Source organism: Meles meles, chromosome 6 (assembly GCF_922984935.1).
Source record: "Meles meles chromosome 6, mMelMel3.1 paternal haplotype, whole genome shotgun sequence".
Classification (NCBI taxonomy): domain Eukaryota; kingdom Metazoa; phylum Chordata; class Mammalia; order Carnivora; family Mustelidae; genus Meles; species Meles meles.
In genome coordinates, this window is record NC_060071.1 from 6,173,398 (window position 1) to 6,187,507 (window position 14,110).

The 14,110-nt window shown below is 51.0% G+C and overlaps 1 protein-coding gene across 3 annotated transcripts in view; it reads left to right on the top strand.

The window, feature by feature from the left end:
• AP3S2 (adaptor related protein complex 3 subunit sigma 2) overlaps positions 1-8,159 on the top strand; it is a 52,895-nt gene extending 44,736 nt beyond the window's left edge. For 2 of the 3 annotated variants that reach the window (XM_046008187.1, XM_046008189.1), the window contains exons 5-7: positions 4,526-4,699; positions 5,430-5,537; positions 7,209-8,159. In XM_046008187.1, coding sequence (XP_045864143.1) covers positions 4,526-4,699; positions 5,430-5,537; positions 7,209-7,337 — 411 coding nt within the window. In that variant the 3' untranslated portion in view covers positions 7,338-8,159. The remainder of the gene's footprint in view (positions 1-4,525; positions 4,700-5,429; positions 5,538-7,208) is intronic. The other variant, XM_046008188.1, reaches the window with a different exon arrangement.
• Positions 8,160-14,110: the final 5,951 nt, after the last annotated feature.

Below are 14,110 nucleotides of genomic sequence, written 5' to 3' on the forward strand. Positions count from 1 at the left end.
CTAAGGTTCACGAACACTTTGGAAAGGCTAGTTAGGTAAAAAAGGAAATGAAGCCGAATCGGGTTTGGGCAAGATAGCTGTAGAAGACTAGAGGTGGAGGCTGCTAACATCCGGAAGGAGGACATACTTACTGCTTTGCGGGCGGCTGAGTTCTCCCTGTGCTTAGAGAAACTGATGCATATGGGTGACTTCGGTGCAGGAAAAGTGGCACGCAGCTCTGGTCAGCAGGAAAGATCTTGCTGGCCCCAAGTCTTCTGATTTTCCCTAGCTGTAGCCTTTCGACATCGTAGGGCACATAGCATGGGCCTCTCTTGTTGCTTGGGCCTCTCTTGTTGCTCTGCCCCCTCAGCCGTGGCCCTGCCTGTAAGCAGATTCTGGTGCTCATGGCCAGTCTGTCTCCCCTCACTTCTTGGCTGGCAGAGGTGTTTCCTTTTGTAGATTTCTCCGGAAAGACTCTTGGGAACAGTGTTTCCCATGCTGTCACTCTGGCTCAGCAGCCCCCTAGGTGCAGTTCTTGGGTTGTACTTCCTCTCTTTGGGAATTGTGTAGGTAACTGCATCTTTTAATGCTACCCCTGAATTTTACTGTGGGAATTTTCAAGAGTTTGTCCCTCATATATGTGATCTGATTTTTTTCCCTGGGTCTGTCTTGGCACTGACTGTTCTGGACCAGCTTTTCCAGAGATGCTGTGTCCTTTTCAGTACGTGGATACTTTCGTTTCAGGAACATCTTGAAGGAGATCTTCCTGGAATGTTTATGAGCAACTCTGCCTGTTTGTTCGCCGCAGTTACAGTTCTCCTTTCTGCGCATGCTGCGGGCCTTGGCTGTCTTCTGGAACTCCGTTCGCTCTCTCTTCTGTTGAACCCCTTTTCTGTTTCATTTTATGTGCTTTTTTCCATCTCCCTCTGTTTTATTCCTTACCGTGCTTTCTGCAGTATCTCTTCTCCCTTTTGTTCCTTTTTGTTTTACCTTCATTTCGTTTTTCCCTTCCGCTTCTTCCCTGAGCCGTGCCAGTCACGCCTCTCTTCTCCCTGCCTCTCCCATGAGTGCTTGTGCTCCTGCTCTGAGTTCTTGCCTCATGGTTTTCTTCTTTCCGTTTTGCAAAAAAGATTTTATTGCCGTTCATCAGCTCTGTGGCAGTGTTTTCCGGTGTTTAGTCTTACTCTGCCTTTGGTTTTTCCAGTTTCTTCCCTAATTTTTTCTTGTCGTATCTTTGTATCTTATGAAGATGTCATTTTTATAACTCCTCTTTAAGTAGGTGAGGTTTTCGGGGACTGGCTGTTTGCAGGATGCTTGTGTAGAAGAGGTGCCCAGTCTGTGTTCCGCACTGGCTGCCGCTGTCCATGATTGAGGGTCCTGGGGAAGTCATCTACCCCCTCTCTCTCTCCCGCCAGCAGAGATAGGCATCTGTGAGGCAAACAGAGCTGCTTTGTGTGGTTTCCCAAGTAGTTCCAGCTCCAGGTCCATGAAGTTCCTGCCTCTCAAAACAAGGAATCTGTTCGGTCCCAGAAAGTACGTCCTTTATCTATAGGAAGTCTATTTCGTCAGGTCTTTCTCCCCAGCTCCCATGTCCCCTCTCTGTAGTATCCTTTCTTCTTTTCTTTCTCTAAAGGAGAGGAACCTCGTTTGAACTCCCTGCTTTTGACACTTTTGTGGCTGTTTTAGAGTCTGGGAGTTTGGTTGTCTTCCAGCTTTGTTGAAAACAAGAGTTTGCATTTTTGTTTCTCCTTTTTGCACTTAGAACACATCTCGAATAGCATTTTAAAATTCTGATTTCATGATGCAGTGTTCAAATCAGAATTCTTAACATTTTCTCTTAACCAGAGGCTGGTCCCCATGGTAGTCTGTATTAGGCCTCCTCCTACACCTTCTCCTTCCAGCACCCACTGCCACACCGCCGTCCACTTTCGAAGCACCTAAAGCCCAGGAATATGCTGTTCAGACTTAGGAAAATCCTTTTCATTCAGTCAGCGTGCCTCCTCCTCACTGGGCAGTGTTCTAGGCCTTGGGATAGAGCATGGAGGAATTCATACGAGATCTCCAACGAACCAAAGGCAAGTCTTAAAATGATTCCATAGGGACTAGGGGTGTGGCGTGGTCAGGGTGGAAGACACAGTTTGGGGTATTGAGGCATCCTGGTGGACAGGATGTAGAACGTGAGCTCCAAAGGCAGGCAGACCTAGACTCGGTGCTCTGTGCTGCTACTGATACATGTGACATCGGAATAGTTGATCGACTTCCCCATATTTCACTTCCCTTGTATATGAAGTGAAGGTCATATTACCTACTCACACGGCTATTCTAAAATTAAAATGAGTTACATACAAAGTGCTCGTCATACAGTAGATGCTCAACAAGTTCTACTCCCCCAACAAAGGAATAAAATATTAGGAGGACTGGTAAATTTTATGTAATGTAAAGTTTACCATCTTCATTTTGAGTAATGTTAAGCACATTCGTGTGGTTGTGCTACCCTTCTGGATCCAGAATTCTTCATCTTGCACAACTGAAACTCTGTTCTCATCAAACAAATCCCCGTCCCCTCCTACCCTTAGCCCCGGCAACAACTACTGTTCTACTTTCTGCCTCTGGTTTTGGCTGCTGGGTAGCTCACATAAGGAAGTCATGCCATATCTGTCCTTCTGTTTCTGGCTTATTTCACTTAGTGTAATGTCTTCAGGGTTCGTCCATGCAGTAGCAGGTGTCCGGGTTTTCTTCCTTTTGAAGACCAAATAATATTCCTTTGTATGCATATGTCAGATTTATCCTTTCATGCACTGATGGGCATTTGGGTTGCTCCTGCCTTTTGGTTATTCTGTGGATAATGCTGCTGTGAAGATAGGTGTGCAAGTATCTTTTGGAATCCTTGGTTTCAATTCTTCTGAGTATATGCCCAGTGGTGGAATTGTTTAGTTATATGGCTGTTCTTCTTTAAAAAAATTTTTGAGGAACCACCACATTATGTTCAGAGGCTGATTTCTTGATGGGGAAGTATAAACGGTGTAGTTCCCTAACGAATAATTTTAAGATCAGTCTTGTTTAACATTTTGTTAGTTACCTAAGTATGAGCTTTTTGCTATTAAATCTCCATTTGCATTAAGTAGTGAAATAATTCCTGTTGTATGAAATTTAAGAGTGCTGCATGAGTGTGTCTGTGTAGACAGAAAAGTGATTTGTAGGGGGCGCCTGGGTGGCTCAGTGGGTTAAAGCCTCTGCCTTTGGCTCAGGTCATGATCCCATGGTTCTGGGATCAAGCCCCAGCGTGGGCTCTCTTCTCAGCAGGGAGCCTGCTTCCCCCCCCCCCCCCGCCTGCCTCTCTGCCTGCTTGTGATCTCTGCCTGTCAAATAAATAAATAATCTTTTTTTAAAAAAAAAGTATTATTAAAAAAAAAGAAAAGTGATTTGTAAAGCCCCATGTAAGCATACATACTTTGTGTTTAAACTTATGCTTTTTTTAAAAAAGATTTTATTTACTTATTTGACAGAGAGAAAGAGAGAGAGAAAGTGTTCGCACACATAAGCAGGGAGAGGGGCAGGAGGGAGAGGGAGAAGCAGGCCCCCTGCTGAGCAAGGAGCCCAATGCGGGACTTAATCCCAGAACCCCAGGAGATGCCCAACCGACTGAGCCACCTAGGTGTCTCTAAACATCAGCTTTTAAAGGTTTTATTTATTTATGTATTTAGAGAGAGAGCACGCAGTGGGGAGGGGCAGAGGGAAAGAGAGAGAATCTCAAACAGACCCCTTGCTGAGCATGCTCTCATTATACTTCCTCCCTGAGGCCAGAAGATATACCCTGGTTATGTCTTAATGCGTTCCCTCCACATAACTCTGGGCAAAAGACAGAGAACTGATGTGCCCGAGAACTGATGTGCCCCAAAATGCATAAACGCACAGACAAATCTTTGTCTTGACTCTTTGTTGCCTACAGAGTAAATTGATGCTCAGATCCTCCACGGTCCAGTCTAGATGCTAGACCCATGTGTCTCAACTGGAGGTGATTTTGCCAGGAGATATGTGACCATGTCTGGAAGCATTTTTGGTTGTCACAGCTGGAGGGGTGTTACTGGAACCTAGTGAGCAGAGCCCAGGGGTGCTGCCAAACATGCTACAATGCACAGGACAGCCCCCCAAAAGAAAATTATCCAGCCCCAAATGGCAGTAGTGCCCAGACTTTAGGCCCAAACTACCCTATCAGCATTGTCTCTAGCCTCTGGTAAATCTGCCATTCCAGACAGACCCTGAGGTTCCTCGTACCCCACACCAGCCGAATTGCTTCCTCCAGTGCCTTCCTTCATGTCCTCCAGACATCCTCCTCCGATGGCAGAGCCCGGCTCAGTCTTCCCACCATCTCAGTGAACATGTCTGGTCTCTCTAGCCGCTGCCCTCTTCCTTCTCAGACGGCTCATTTAGTGCTTACTTAACAATATGAGGTGTACCTGTGGTCTTTCCAGCATGACTGAAAGCACCATGAAGGCCATGTTGATAGGATTTGACTTGAATGAGGAAGTCCCACTCTTACTTACAGAACCCGGTGGATACCTCTGACCTGACCTTCTGGGGGTTTCCATGGCAGCCCTCCCGGTACCGTGGAGCACAGTGGTTGAGTCAGCACCGCGGCTCCGCTGACACACCGAGATTCACCTTTGCTAGGGAGTACTGGCTAGAGGGACCCGAGCCCAGGTGTGAGCCCGGTACCCAGGCGAGTATTCATGCGGATCCTGGTTCCTTACCCGAGCTCTAAGCAAGGGATGAAGACAAGTACAAAGGAACGGGTCCATTTTGCGTCCGGTGGAGCCCAGGCGGAAAGTCTGTCTTAGGAAGCCTGGGAGACATCCCACCAGGCAGGGCTTATTCTCCCACAGCTGCACTGACGGAATGCATCAGTGATGATGATGCCGATACTGGTAATGAAGGCCATCCCAATTCATTCAGAACCTGCTGTGGGGCAGACGCCAGGCCAGGTGTTTGATACATGTTATCGCATTCAGTCCTCACCACAATTCTGGAAGGAAGCTGGAGAACTGAAAGGATAATTTGCCCAGGATCATCCAGCTAACAGAGAGCAGAGCTGAAATTTAGACAAGGTCTGCCTGACTTCAGAGCCTGTGCTCGTAGCCACCACCTCCCTGCCTTGAGTGTGGCCAGGCAGTGCAGCTGTCACTGCTCATGGAAGAGATCCATGTTAGGGAATGCTAGGGTGTGGGGGCCATCTGTTTGGGCTCACTTGGGAGGTGGATAACCCAGGGGCTCAGGTGTCTGTTGGGAATCGAGCTGGTGTCGGGCCCGACTGCTGGGCTGGTGCCGGAAAGGCCATGAGGTCTCATGTGCCCAAGCCACTCATACCTTCACTTCCCGCATGTGGCCCATTTGGGCCACACCCCAGCTACCACAGGGTGCTCTAACCCTTCTTATTTTTACTTCCCCTTTAGGTGCACTACATCCTTCAGGAGGTGGTGATGGGTGGAATGGTGTTGGAAACCAACATGAATGAAATCGTCGCTCAGATTGAAGCTCAAAACAGGCTGGAGAAATCCGAGGTGAGTGCACGCCCATCCTTTTGCCCCGGCCGGTTTGAAGAGCCTGGGGCCGAAGGAGGAATGGACACATGTATTGGTTTGTGTTGCTGGGGGATCTTAGGGATGTGTACGGTCCTCTTTCTTCCTTGAGTCCATCAGAACCAATTGATTTGAAGGCCAGTGCTGAAAATAAAACATGTAAGAAGGCTAAAAGTGTGAACAGAAAAGTCAGTTGGCTCAGGAAGAAGAACAGCTCCAGGCTTGGGGGATTATGGCCCATGTTTGTGGTTTGTCATTCCTCCCTTCAAAGCTACGTGTACCCTGGAGGGAGCCAAAATGCCCTTCTCTGGTCCCAGTGTGGTTTCCTAGTACTCTGGCGGTCTGATCTCCCAGCGGCCATTTCTCATGGTGGCTTTCAGAACCTCACAGATGCCAGTTGCCTTATTTCCGGTTAGCCTTCTCCTCAGCTGCAGCAGAGTGTGGCTGGATTTGCAGATAACATACCCCAGCCGGTCCCCACCTGGTGCTCACAGTAGGCGTGCCTGCCTGGCTCAGTCGGTGGAGTGTGCGACTCCTAATCTTGGGATTGTGAGTTCAGGCCCCACATTGGGCATAGAGATTACCTTAAAAAAAAAAGCTCACAGTTATTTCCATCCTACCCCTCTGAGGTCTCTCCATCGCCTCCATCAGCCTTCCCAGAGAGCAGAGGCTACGGTCATAAACCTTCACGTGTGGCAGAAACAGCAGAATAAGTTGCCGCTTTAGTGAGTTGAGTGTGTTCAAGAGCTTCTTGCTTCTTATAACAGAACTTGATCTTGCAAAACCAGAAATTCCTCTGCCCATAAGGCTTGGCAGTCCTGCTAAAGAACCTTTTCCAGACCACAGCTAGGGTAGCACGATAGTTCTTTTAGGGAGGCAGGCCGGGAAGCTTCCAGGAATAGTAAGTGAGTCAGAGGCAAGGGGTTTGGAAAGCAGAAGAATGGAGACGTGCTGGACGAGAGTGGAACTGGAGTCAGTGTCTTGAAAGCAGTCAGTAGGGAGGAAATGGTTCTGAGAGTCTTGTTGGCTTCTCCCCTTCTCTGTGCACTATGGGGAGCAGAGGGGAGCACCCACCATGGACGCCTTCCCCTGTGTTTGTTACCAGCCTTCCCATGGCTGTGGGTACAGCAGACCTCTGTCCTTCCATCTCGCTGCCACATGATATTTCCAAAGCCAACTCTTTCCCATCTCACGGTGTTAGTCGGCAAGCATTTGGTCCTAAGCTCTGAATTTCCTTTTCCTTGTAAGAATTTCCCTGTGATTGCACTAGTCTCTAAGACGCAGTCTGTTCAGGAAAGGTGTTGTGTTGGAGCCTGAAAAGTGCCCCCCATACTCATTTGAACCGTCTTGGGTTATTGTGGCAAGCATTTATTGAGCACCTGCTGTGTGCGGGCACTCTTAGATGCTGGGGCTGCAGCACTGCATACGGCACAACCCCTTCGGGAGCACAGAGTGTGGGTCCCTACCCCACAGCTCCTGTCACCCTCGGGATCATCATGCTGGCTACCTTTGAGGAATAAAGAGAAAAAAAATCAAAGCATGCATTGTGTGTGCTCAGTGTGGACACTTTCCAGATCTCTGTCACTTTTGTTTCTCAGTGTTGGGCAGATGACACTGAGCGTGTGTCTCATGTCCCTTCTCATTTCTCCTCAGGGTGGCCTTTCAGCAGCTCCTGCCCGGGCCGTGTCTGCTGTGAAAAACATCAATCTACCGGAGATTCCTCGGAACATCAACATTGGTGATCTCAACATCAAAGTCCCCAACCTGTCCCAGTTTGTCTGAGGGTCCACGGCTACTGAACTGCAATCCTTGAAGCAAGCCAAGCCAGTCCTGCCACAGAGCCCACTCTGAGCCTTAGAAGGGTCAGGCCCCGGGTCCTGCCCCCTGCTGCTGTGGCGTTGGGGGTGGGGAGTGTCCCAGGTTCATGGCTAGCATGGGCTTGGTTTTCACATGTGCTACCTGCCGGCCTGTGATACATGTGGCCACTGCAGATGTGGGAGGACCCTGGCTTCCTCTGTGGGGATCCGCGTGCCCGAGCCACTCGTACCTTTACTTCCCGCATGTAGCCAATTCAAGGGACCAGGCACTGTCTGGGGGCCCATCTGCTTCCTAGAACCCACCACTAGGACATTCTCTGCCTAGAGTCTTCATCCTTAGCACCATCAGGCTTTGGAGGTCCTGTGGCATTCACTCTTGCTGACAAGGTGCGGAAGCTAGAACAGGGCCAACCCCTCAGTTAGGGTATGTGGTCAGTGGCAAACAAGGGTCGAGTTTGATGAGAACCAGAGTTGCCCCCTGGCTCTGTTAGGGTTTTCATGCCCAGAGACCTTTTTATAGGCAAGTTTTCTGGTTCCCACCGCCTTCACTGCCACAGTCCTAGCTCTGTTTGCACAGGACGCAACCCAGATCATGAACCTGGTGCATGCTAATAGGGAGAGCACCCCCTTCCCCACGGCCGTTTCTCCAGCACAGCCACAAGGCCCCCCACCAAAGTGGGGAGGCCCCACGTCTGTGGAAGGCAAAGCTGACAATGTGTGAAATATCTCAGAATTATGACTCTTTCCAGGTTTAAATACATTCCTCTCACGAGGAACAGACAGATCAGTTGCTGTGTTATAAATGATGAGTTTCTCCATACAGGAAGGCCACTGCCGTCTGCGCCTGCTTGTGGAGCAGGAGAGCCTGAGCTGGGATCACTCATTCTAGAACTGGCACGGGGAAGGTTGGGGCCACGGGAAGTGTGCTAGCTGAGCCTGGCCGGAGCGCAGCATCTTCTCCCTCGTGTGGGAGGAGCCGCTCCCTGATCTCTGCCTATGGGCCCGCGCTGTGCCCCCTGGGTGACATCCTCCCACAGCTGGCTGTGGAAAGCCATACATTTTCACGTGTGATGAGTCTTTATTTCTGTGGTTAACTTAGAGCTCAGACGGCACCTTAGAGTAATGCCTCTTCCTACACTGCCTCGGGGGCCAGGACTCAGGGCCTTACGGAGCTCACTGCATTGTCACGGCATAGTCTCCCAGTCTGGGGGTTTCTCGTGCCTGCTGTCGGGGGCCCAGACTGTTCACCCCTCTCCTGCTGCTGCTGCTGCTGCAGAGCCCATCTTAGATAGCACCCATAGGACCTCCATGCTCTGTGCTTAGTGCCCAGTGTTCCCCGAAGCCTCTTCTTGTCACCCTTTCAGGGCTTGCCTGACCACCTCGGAGATGGGTGTGGTGATCAGAAGGTAGGCCCTCTTCCATCCGAAGAAGGAGATGGAGGTTATCTGATGTCATCGCTGATGGCATTCTTTGAACGGCTTAATTTTTTTTAATGGACATTTCAGGATATTCACATCCCTCTCTCACATTTGTTGAATGTGGAATAAGAAAGGACGAAAAAGACTGGTGTTTACATTGCACATACTGTAAGGCGGTGTGAACGAGATCCTTCCACAGTCCTTAGAAGAGACATTATTGGCTCCGTTTTGCAGGGGAAGAGAGTAAGACTCAGGTCAAGTAACCTGCTTTTGGTCACACAGGACTAAGAATTGAGACTCTGCTTGCCTAAATCCAAAGTCCATTTTCTTCACTGTTCAGTGGCTTTTCCGGATTTAATCCTCTCTGTTATACATAAGGAAACCAAGCCTGGTTGGCTCACGGGGCCAGTGACAGTGTCCTAGAGGGCAAGCCCTGGAGGCCGTGTATGTGCTCTGTTGGGCTGATAAGGGAACAGTAGACCAGAGTGTTAAGTGTTGTATTGAGAGTCACAAAGCTAGAACCTAGTCATTTTTCTTGAGTTTCTTTCTTTGTTTTGTGGTTTCATGTATTACTTCAGGACAATTGGATGTCCTGCATTTCCCGGGACAACCTTCCAATGTTCTTAGCTGCCAGAGACCGTTGGTTTCTGCTCTGTTCCCACAAACTACTGACGGGTCCCATAGACCCCCAGCAAGTCAGCATCCCAGTCCCCTCGCAGACGGCCTCTAAAAGTGGCCTAAAACTTTAGCCTGTTGTTTTATTGGAAAGCTCTATCCCTTTGGGCAAACCACAGTAATTGTTCATTAAGTACTTGAGGTTGCCTGCAAATTCAGCTACATCTATTGCCTGCTATCAGCAAAACCATAATTTTTTTTTTTTAATTAAAAGGAAATTGTATGCTTTTTTTGAAGAAGGATACAGATTCTGCTGCTTGAGATGTGAGTTTTGAAAATAGGGACTGGGTCTAAATTTGGGAGTTCCTGGCCCTGCACAGTTTACACTGAGGGTTTCCTGAAGTGGGACAGAGTACTGGGTTTCCAATGCTCACTGCCCCTAATTAAACTCTGAAATTTTGTTACGCAGTTTCTAAGTGCCTGGTGCATGTTAGACTCGGCTTCTTGATCTTGTCTCTGCTGAGGAGCTCTGAGTGCCCACGTTGAGTGACTAGCAGTCTGAGTTTGTAGTGACTCGAATTGGTGACTGTGTTATATGGGATATTTAAAGGACAAAAACCCATTTCCTACCGCCAGCAGCCCCCATCATGCTCTTCTGGCCATGCTCTAACCAGCTGCTGTAACAGAAAGACCTTAGATTAGACTGGGTAGTTGAACAAACATTCCTCACAGTTCTACAGTCCGATCAAGGTCAGGATGCCAACAGATTTGATGTCCAGTGAGGACCTGCTTCCTATTTCATAGACTGCCACCTTCTTGCTACGTCCTCACATGGCAGCGAGAGAAGGCTCTGGGTCTTCTTCCTCTTTATAAGGTCCTATTATGGGGCTCCACCCCCATGACCTCATCCAAATCTAATGACCTCCCAAAGCCCCCCCCCAAATACTTTCACTTATGGGGATTAGACTTCCATATCGGAATCTGGGGGACACAGACATTCATCCGTAAGGGCATCTAGCTACTTACCTTTCCTCTTGGCCTGGTCACAGCCCTTGCTTGTCACATTGAGGGTTAAGTTGGGATATCTTGAGTCTTCTCATTCCCTGTTCCTCAGGCCTCTGCCACTTAGAGAGCCAGCCCTTCCCCCGCCCACCCCACGTCCAAGCAGCCACCCTAGCGAAGTGCGCTCTGGCCCCAGCCCCACCAGAGAGCCAGGGGGGCATGCCGGCTAAATCCTGTCTTGTGAACCAGACTTCTATTTTTATTTTTTCCGGGATTGATTGATTTACTCGAGAGAGAGAGTGCATAAGCCGGGGGAGGGGCAGAGGGAGAGAGAGAGAAGCAGACTCCTGGTCCAGTGGGGAGCCCACCGCGGAGCTTGATCCCACAACCCCGAGATCACAACCCAAGCCAAAACCAAGAGTCGAACCCTCAACCGAGGGTTCCGCCTGGGTTGACACCCAGGCGCCCCTGGACCAGTCTGTAAGAGGGGGTTTCCTTAGTGTAGCCATCTGTCTGCAGCTTCCCAAATAGGATGCACCCGTGGTGCCTGAAGATAGAAATCGGAGTGAACGTGATAGCCGGGACAGAGAGCCGCTGCGGGATGAGAGAGACCCAGAGGCATTGTCCGCTCCAGCAGACGCCCTGCTCTTCAGCTTCCCACGCCTTCTACCCTGCCTCCCAGGGGTGCCTGTCTCACTGTGCACATGGTTCATAGAGTGCCCACACACCCCTGTGTGCCACCTGGCTGTGCTTACAAGCTGCCAAGTGGCTGTCCCCCTGCTTGAGACTTTGCCCTCTGAGCTGCATGGGAGGGCTCCCATCTGCTGTCTGGCAGACAGTCAGCAGATACGCAGACAGACCCCCTTTAAGGAAATAGTTCCATGGAAATGATTAACCTTTTCCAAAAGGCACATTCTTTCCTATTTCAGCGAATTAGTGTTCTAAAACGGAAATACATTCATGTAGTTCAAAATTTAAGATAACAGAAGGCTGTTCAGCCAGATTGCCACCCTGTTCCCACAAACCACGAAGCCCCTATCTCTGATAGCAACAAGTATTTCCAATTCAAAGAATTAAGAAATAAGGCCCCTGGATTTCTATTACCAAAACCAAGAGTGTTCTCTTTCTGTAAGAGTTAGGTTCCTTGTGACTTGGGTGACTGGCCTCAGCCTGTTCGAGCCATGCCACACTCTGGACAGAGGAGGGGCCTCAGACCGCCCCACATGAAGTGGCTCCCCTCTTCTGCATCCCCGCCCTTGCTCTGTACTTTGTTTTTCCATGGCACTCTAGCATACTGTATATTGGACTGTAGCTCCTGTCCCCCGCTAGGATGTACTGACCCACCAGCATGGCTCAGGCACTGACTGATCGGAGTGGAGGCACCAGACAGAGAGTGGGGATGTTACCGGTGGTCCATGGTGGTCTGCCTCCAGGAAGGACCTTGCCTTTCCAGAGGCAGCAGAAGAGAGAACCCAGGAGGCAGCCACTCCTTTACCAGCCTGGGTGCCGCCAAGATAAGACCCTGCGTTTACATGTGTGGCCTGGTGAGTCAGGACGCCTCCTCCAGCATGGAGCGGTGCCGCGGAAGGAGGCCCTCCCATGTCCCGTCTCTGGACGCTCACAGGCACGCAGGGCAGCTGGAGGTGAACAGGCAGCCACAAACCCAGGCCACTGCCCCGCAGCCAGAGACCACTACTCTTGCCCTGGCAGACTAAGCGGGAACTTTCCTCCAGCCTCTCTGTTCTGAGCACTGGGCCCTGAATGCCCTTCCTTTGACTCCTCCCCAGGCCTCTCGGGAGCCCCAGCTGGCTGCAGGCCACACAAATCTCACTCAGGCAGCCTGGCATGAGGTAGCTACAAGCCAAAGATGGCAACACTACAGGCTGGGAAGTAATCCTTCCTTGCTAGGGAAACTGAGGCAAGCTAAGGTTTTTTTTTTGTTTGTTTGGTTTGGTTTGGTTTGGTTTGGGTTTTTTTGAACTGCCAGCTGCTTAGCCAACTTTCCTGGAACTTCTTTGTGTGCCTGGGAGCTTCTTCCCCAGCACCACTGGGAGGAGACTCCCGCTCAGATGCTGGGCTGGAACACCTTGGGGCATTTTCTGCTGAAATTCCCCTTCTGAGTGTCCCAGCCTCGAACTGCCTCCTCTCCTGCAGCCGGGCCCTCCCGGGCCCTCGGAAGCGCCGACCAACCCACCAGCTGTTTAGAGTGCATAATGATGTTACAGCCTTGGAAGGAAATCCCAAGGTCCAGAGTCTGTGCCAAACAGGCAGGTGCCACGGTGATGCTGCCTGGCAACGAGCAGCACCTGGCTCCGGGTGACAGCCCAGAGGGGGCCTCCCTATCAGGCTCAGCTGAGCCGTAGGGCTCGGGCTCAGAACTCTCCTGTCAGCCACCTCACTCCCGGCTCCCAGCCCAGCCCTGTGGAGCTGCTCTGGGCTCCTGTGCCCCCAGAAAGGCCACGGACCCGAGGCCAGGCTGGGCTCCCCGGGCCTCCCAGTTACCTCTAGCTCCCGTGTGGCCTCACAGGTAGTGCCTTTGTTTTGAGACGGCAGTCCCCAGCCTCACCCCTCCTTGAAGCCTCAGGTGACCCAGCCCCTGTTTTCACCCTTTCAGAGCCCCCAACATAAAGTCCCTTTCCTGGGAGCCCACTGCCCACCTGTCGCAGATACTGACAACCAACCAACCATCCTGGAACCCGCCCGTCACCCCCACGTCCCCGCACCCTTATCCCCTGCCTGGACACCGTCGCAGCCCCTCAGCTGTTGATCTAGCCCTCCTTTGCCTCCTCATGGCCCGTTTTATCACCCAGCAGCCAGACCGAACCTTCTGAAGTCTTCATCAGACCACACAGCACCGCCCTGCAGCGCGTAAAACCTTCCAAAGTCTTCCCACTAGCCCCACAACAAAACGCAAGGCCCTGCCTAGCTGGGCCCCTACCCGTCTCTGTCCTCTCCTGTCGGCCGTCTGACTTCCCTGCCCCAACCGCACTGGCCTTCATGGGTCGGCGGACACGCCGGGCTCCCTGCCACCGAGGGGCCTTCTCCCTTGCCTCCCTGCAGCTCCGGTGTCTTCAGAGGACCTCCCTGTCCTGCCTGCCTCATCAGTCACTCTCTCTCCTTCACCCGCTTTGTCCTTCATGGCCCTTGTCACCCGACAGGACAGCATGTGTACTGTCTCCTCTGCTTGCTTCACTATTTGCTGCTGGTGGCCAGCGCAGTGCCTGACCCCCCCTTAGCTGTCAGTCAATAAAAGATGGCTTGGCACTTGCATGCACGTTCCTGTTTCCCTCTCAAGTGTGCTGACGCTCGTGCTCAGTCCAGGCTTCAGGGCGGGAAGCTCTGTGGTGTGGGAGTCACGGGGCCTGCCTTCGTGATTCACTGCGTGATCCCGAGTGAGTCACTTAGCTGCCTGCTTCAAGTTGTGGGAATAGTGTATGAAACGTGCAGACAGAAAGCCCTAAATAGGGTATAAGCTTGGTTTGAGTCCTGGCTCCAGCAGGTCAGCTGTGTGACCTCGGGCAACCTACTTAACCTCTCTGTGCTGTTTTCTCACCTGTGAGATGGAGTTAAAATCGTTCCCTTGAATCAGTCAGAACCAACCGAGAAGCTTCCTAACGTGCTGTGGGGAAGCTCTCACAGGTTCAAAAGGAAGGTGGAAAGCCCTGAACCAAGCTGACCAGGACACAAGGAAAAAAAGTCCTCT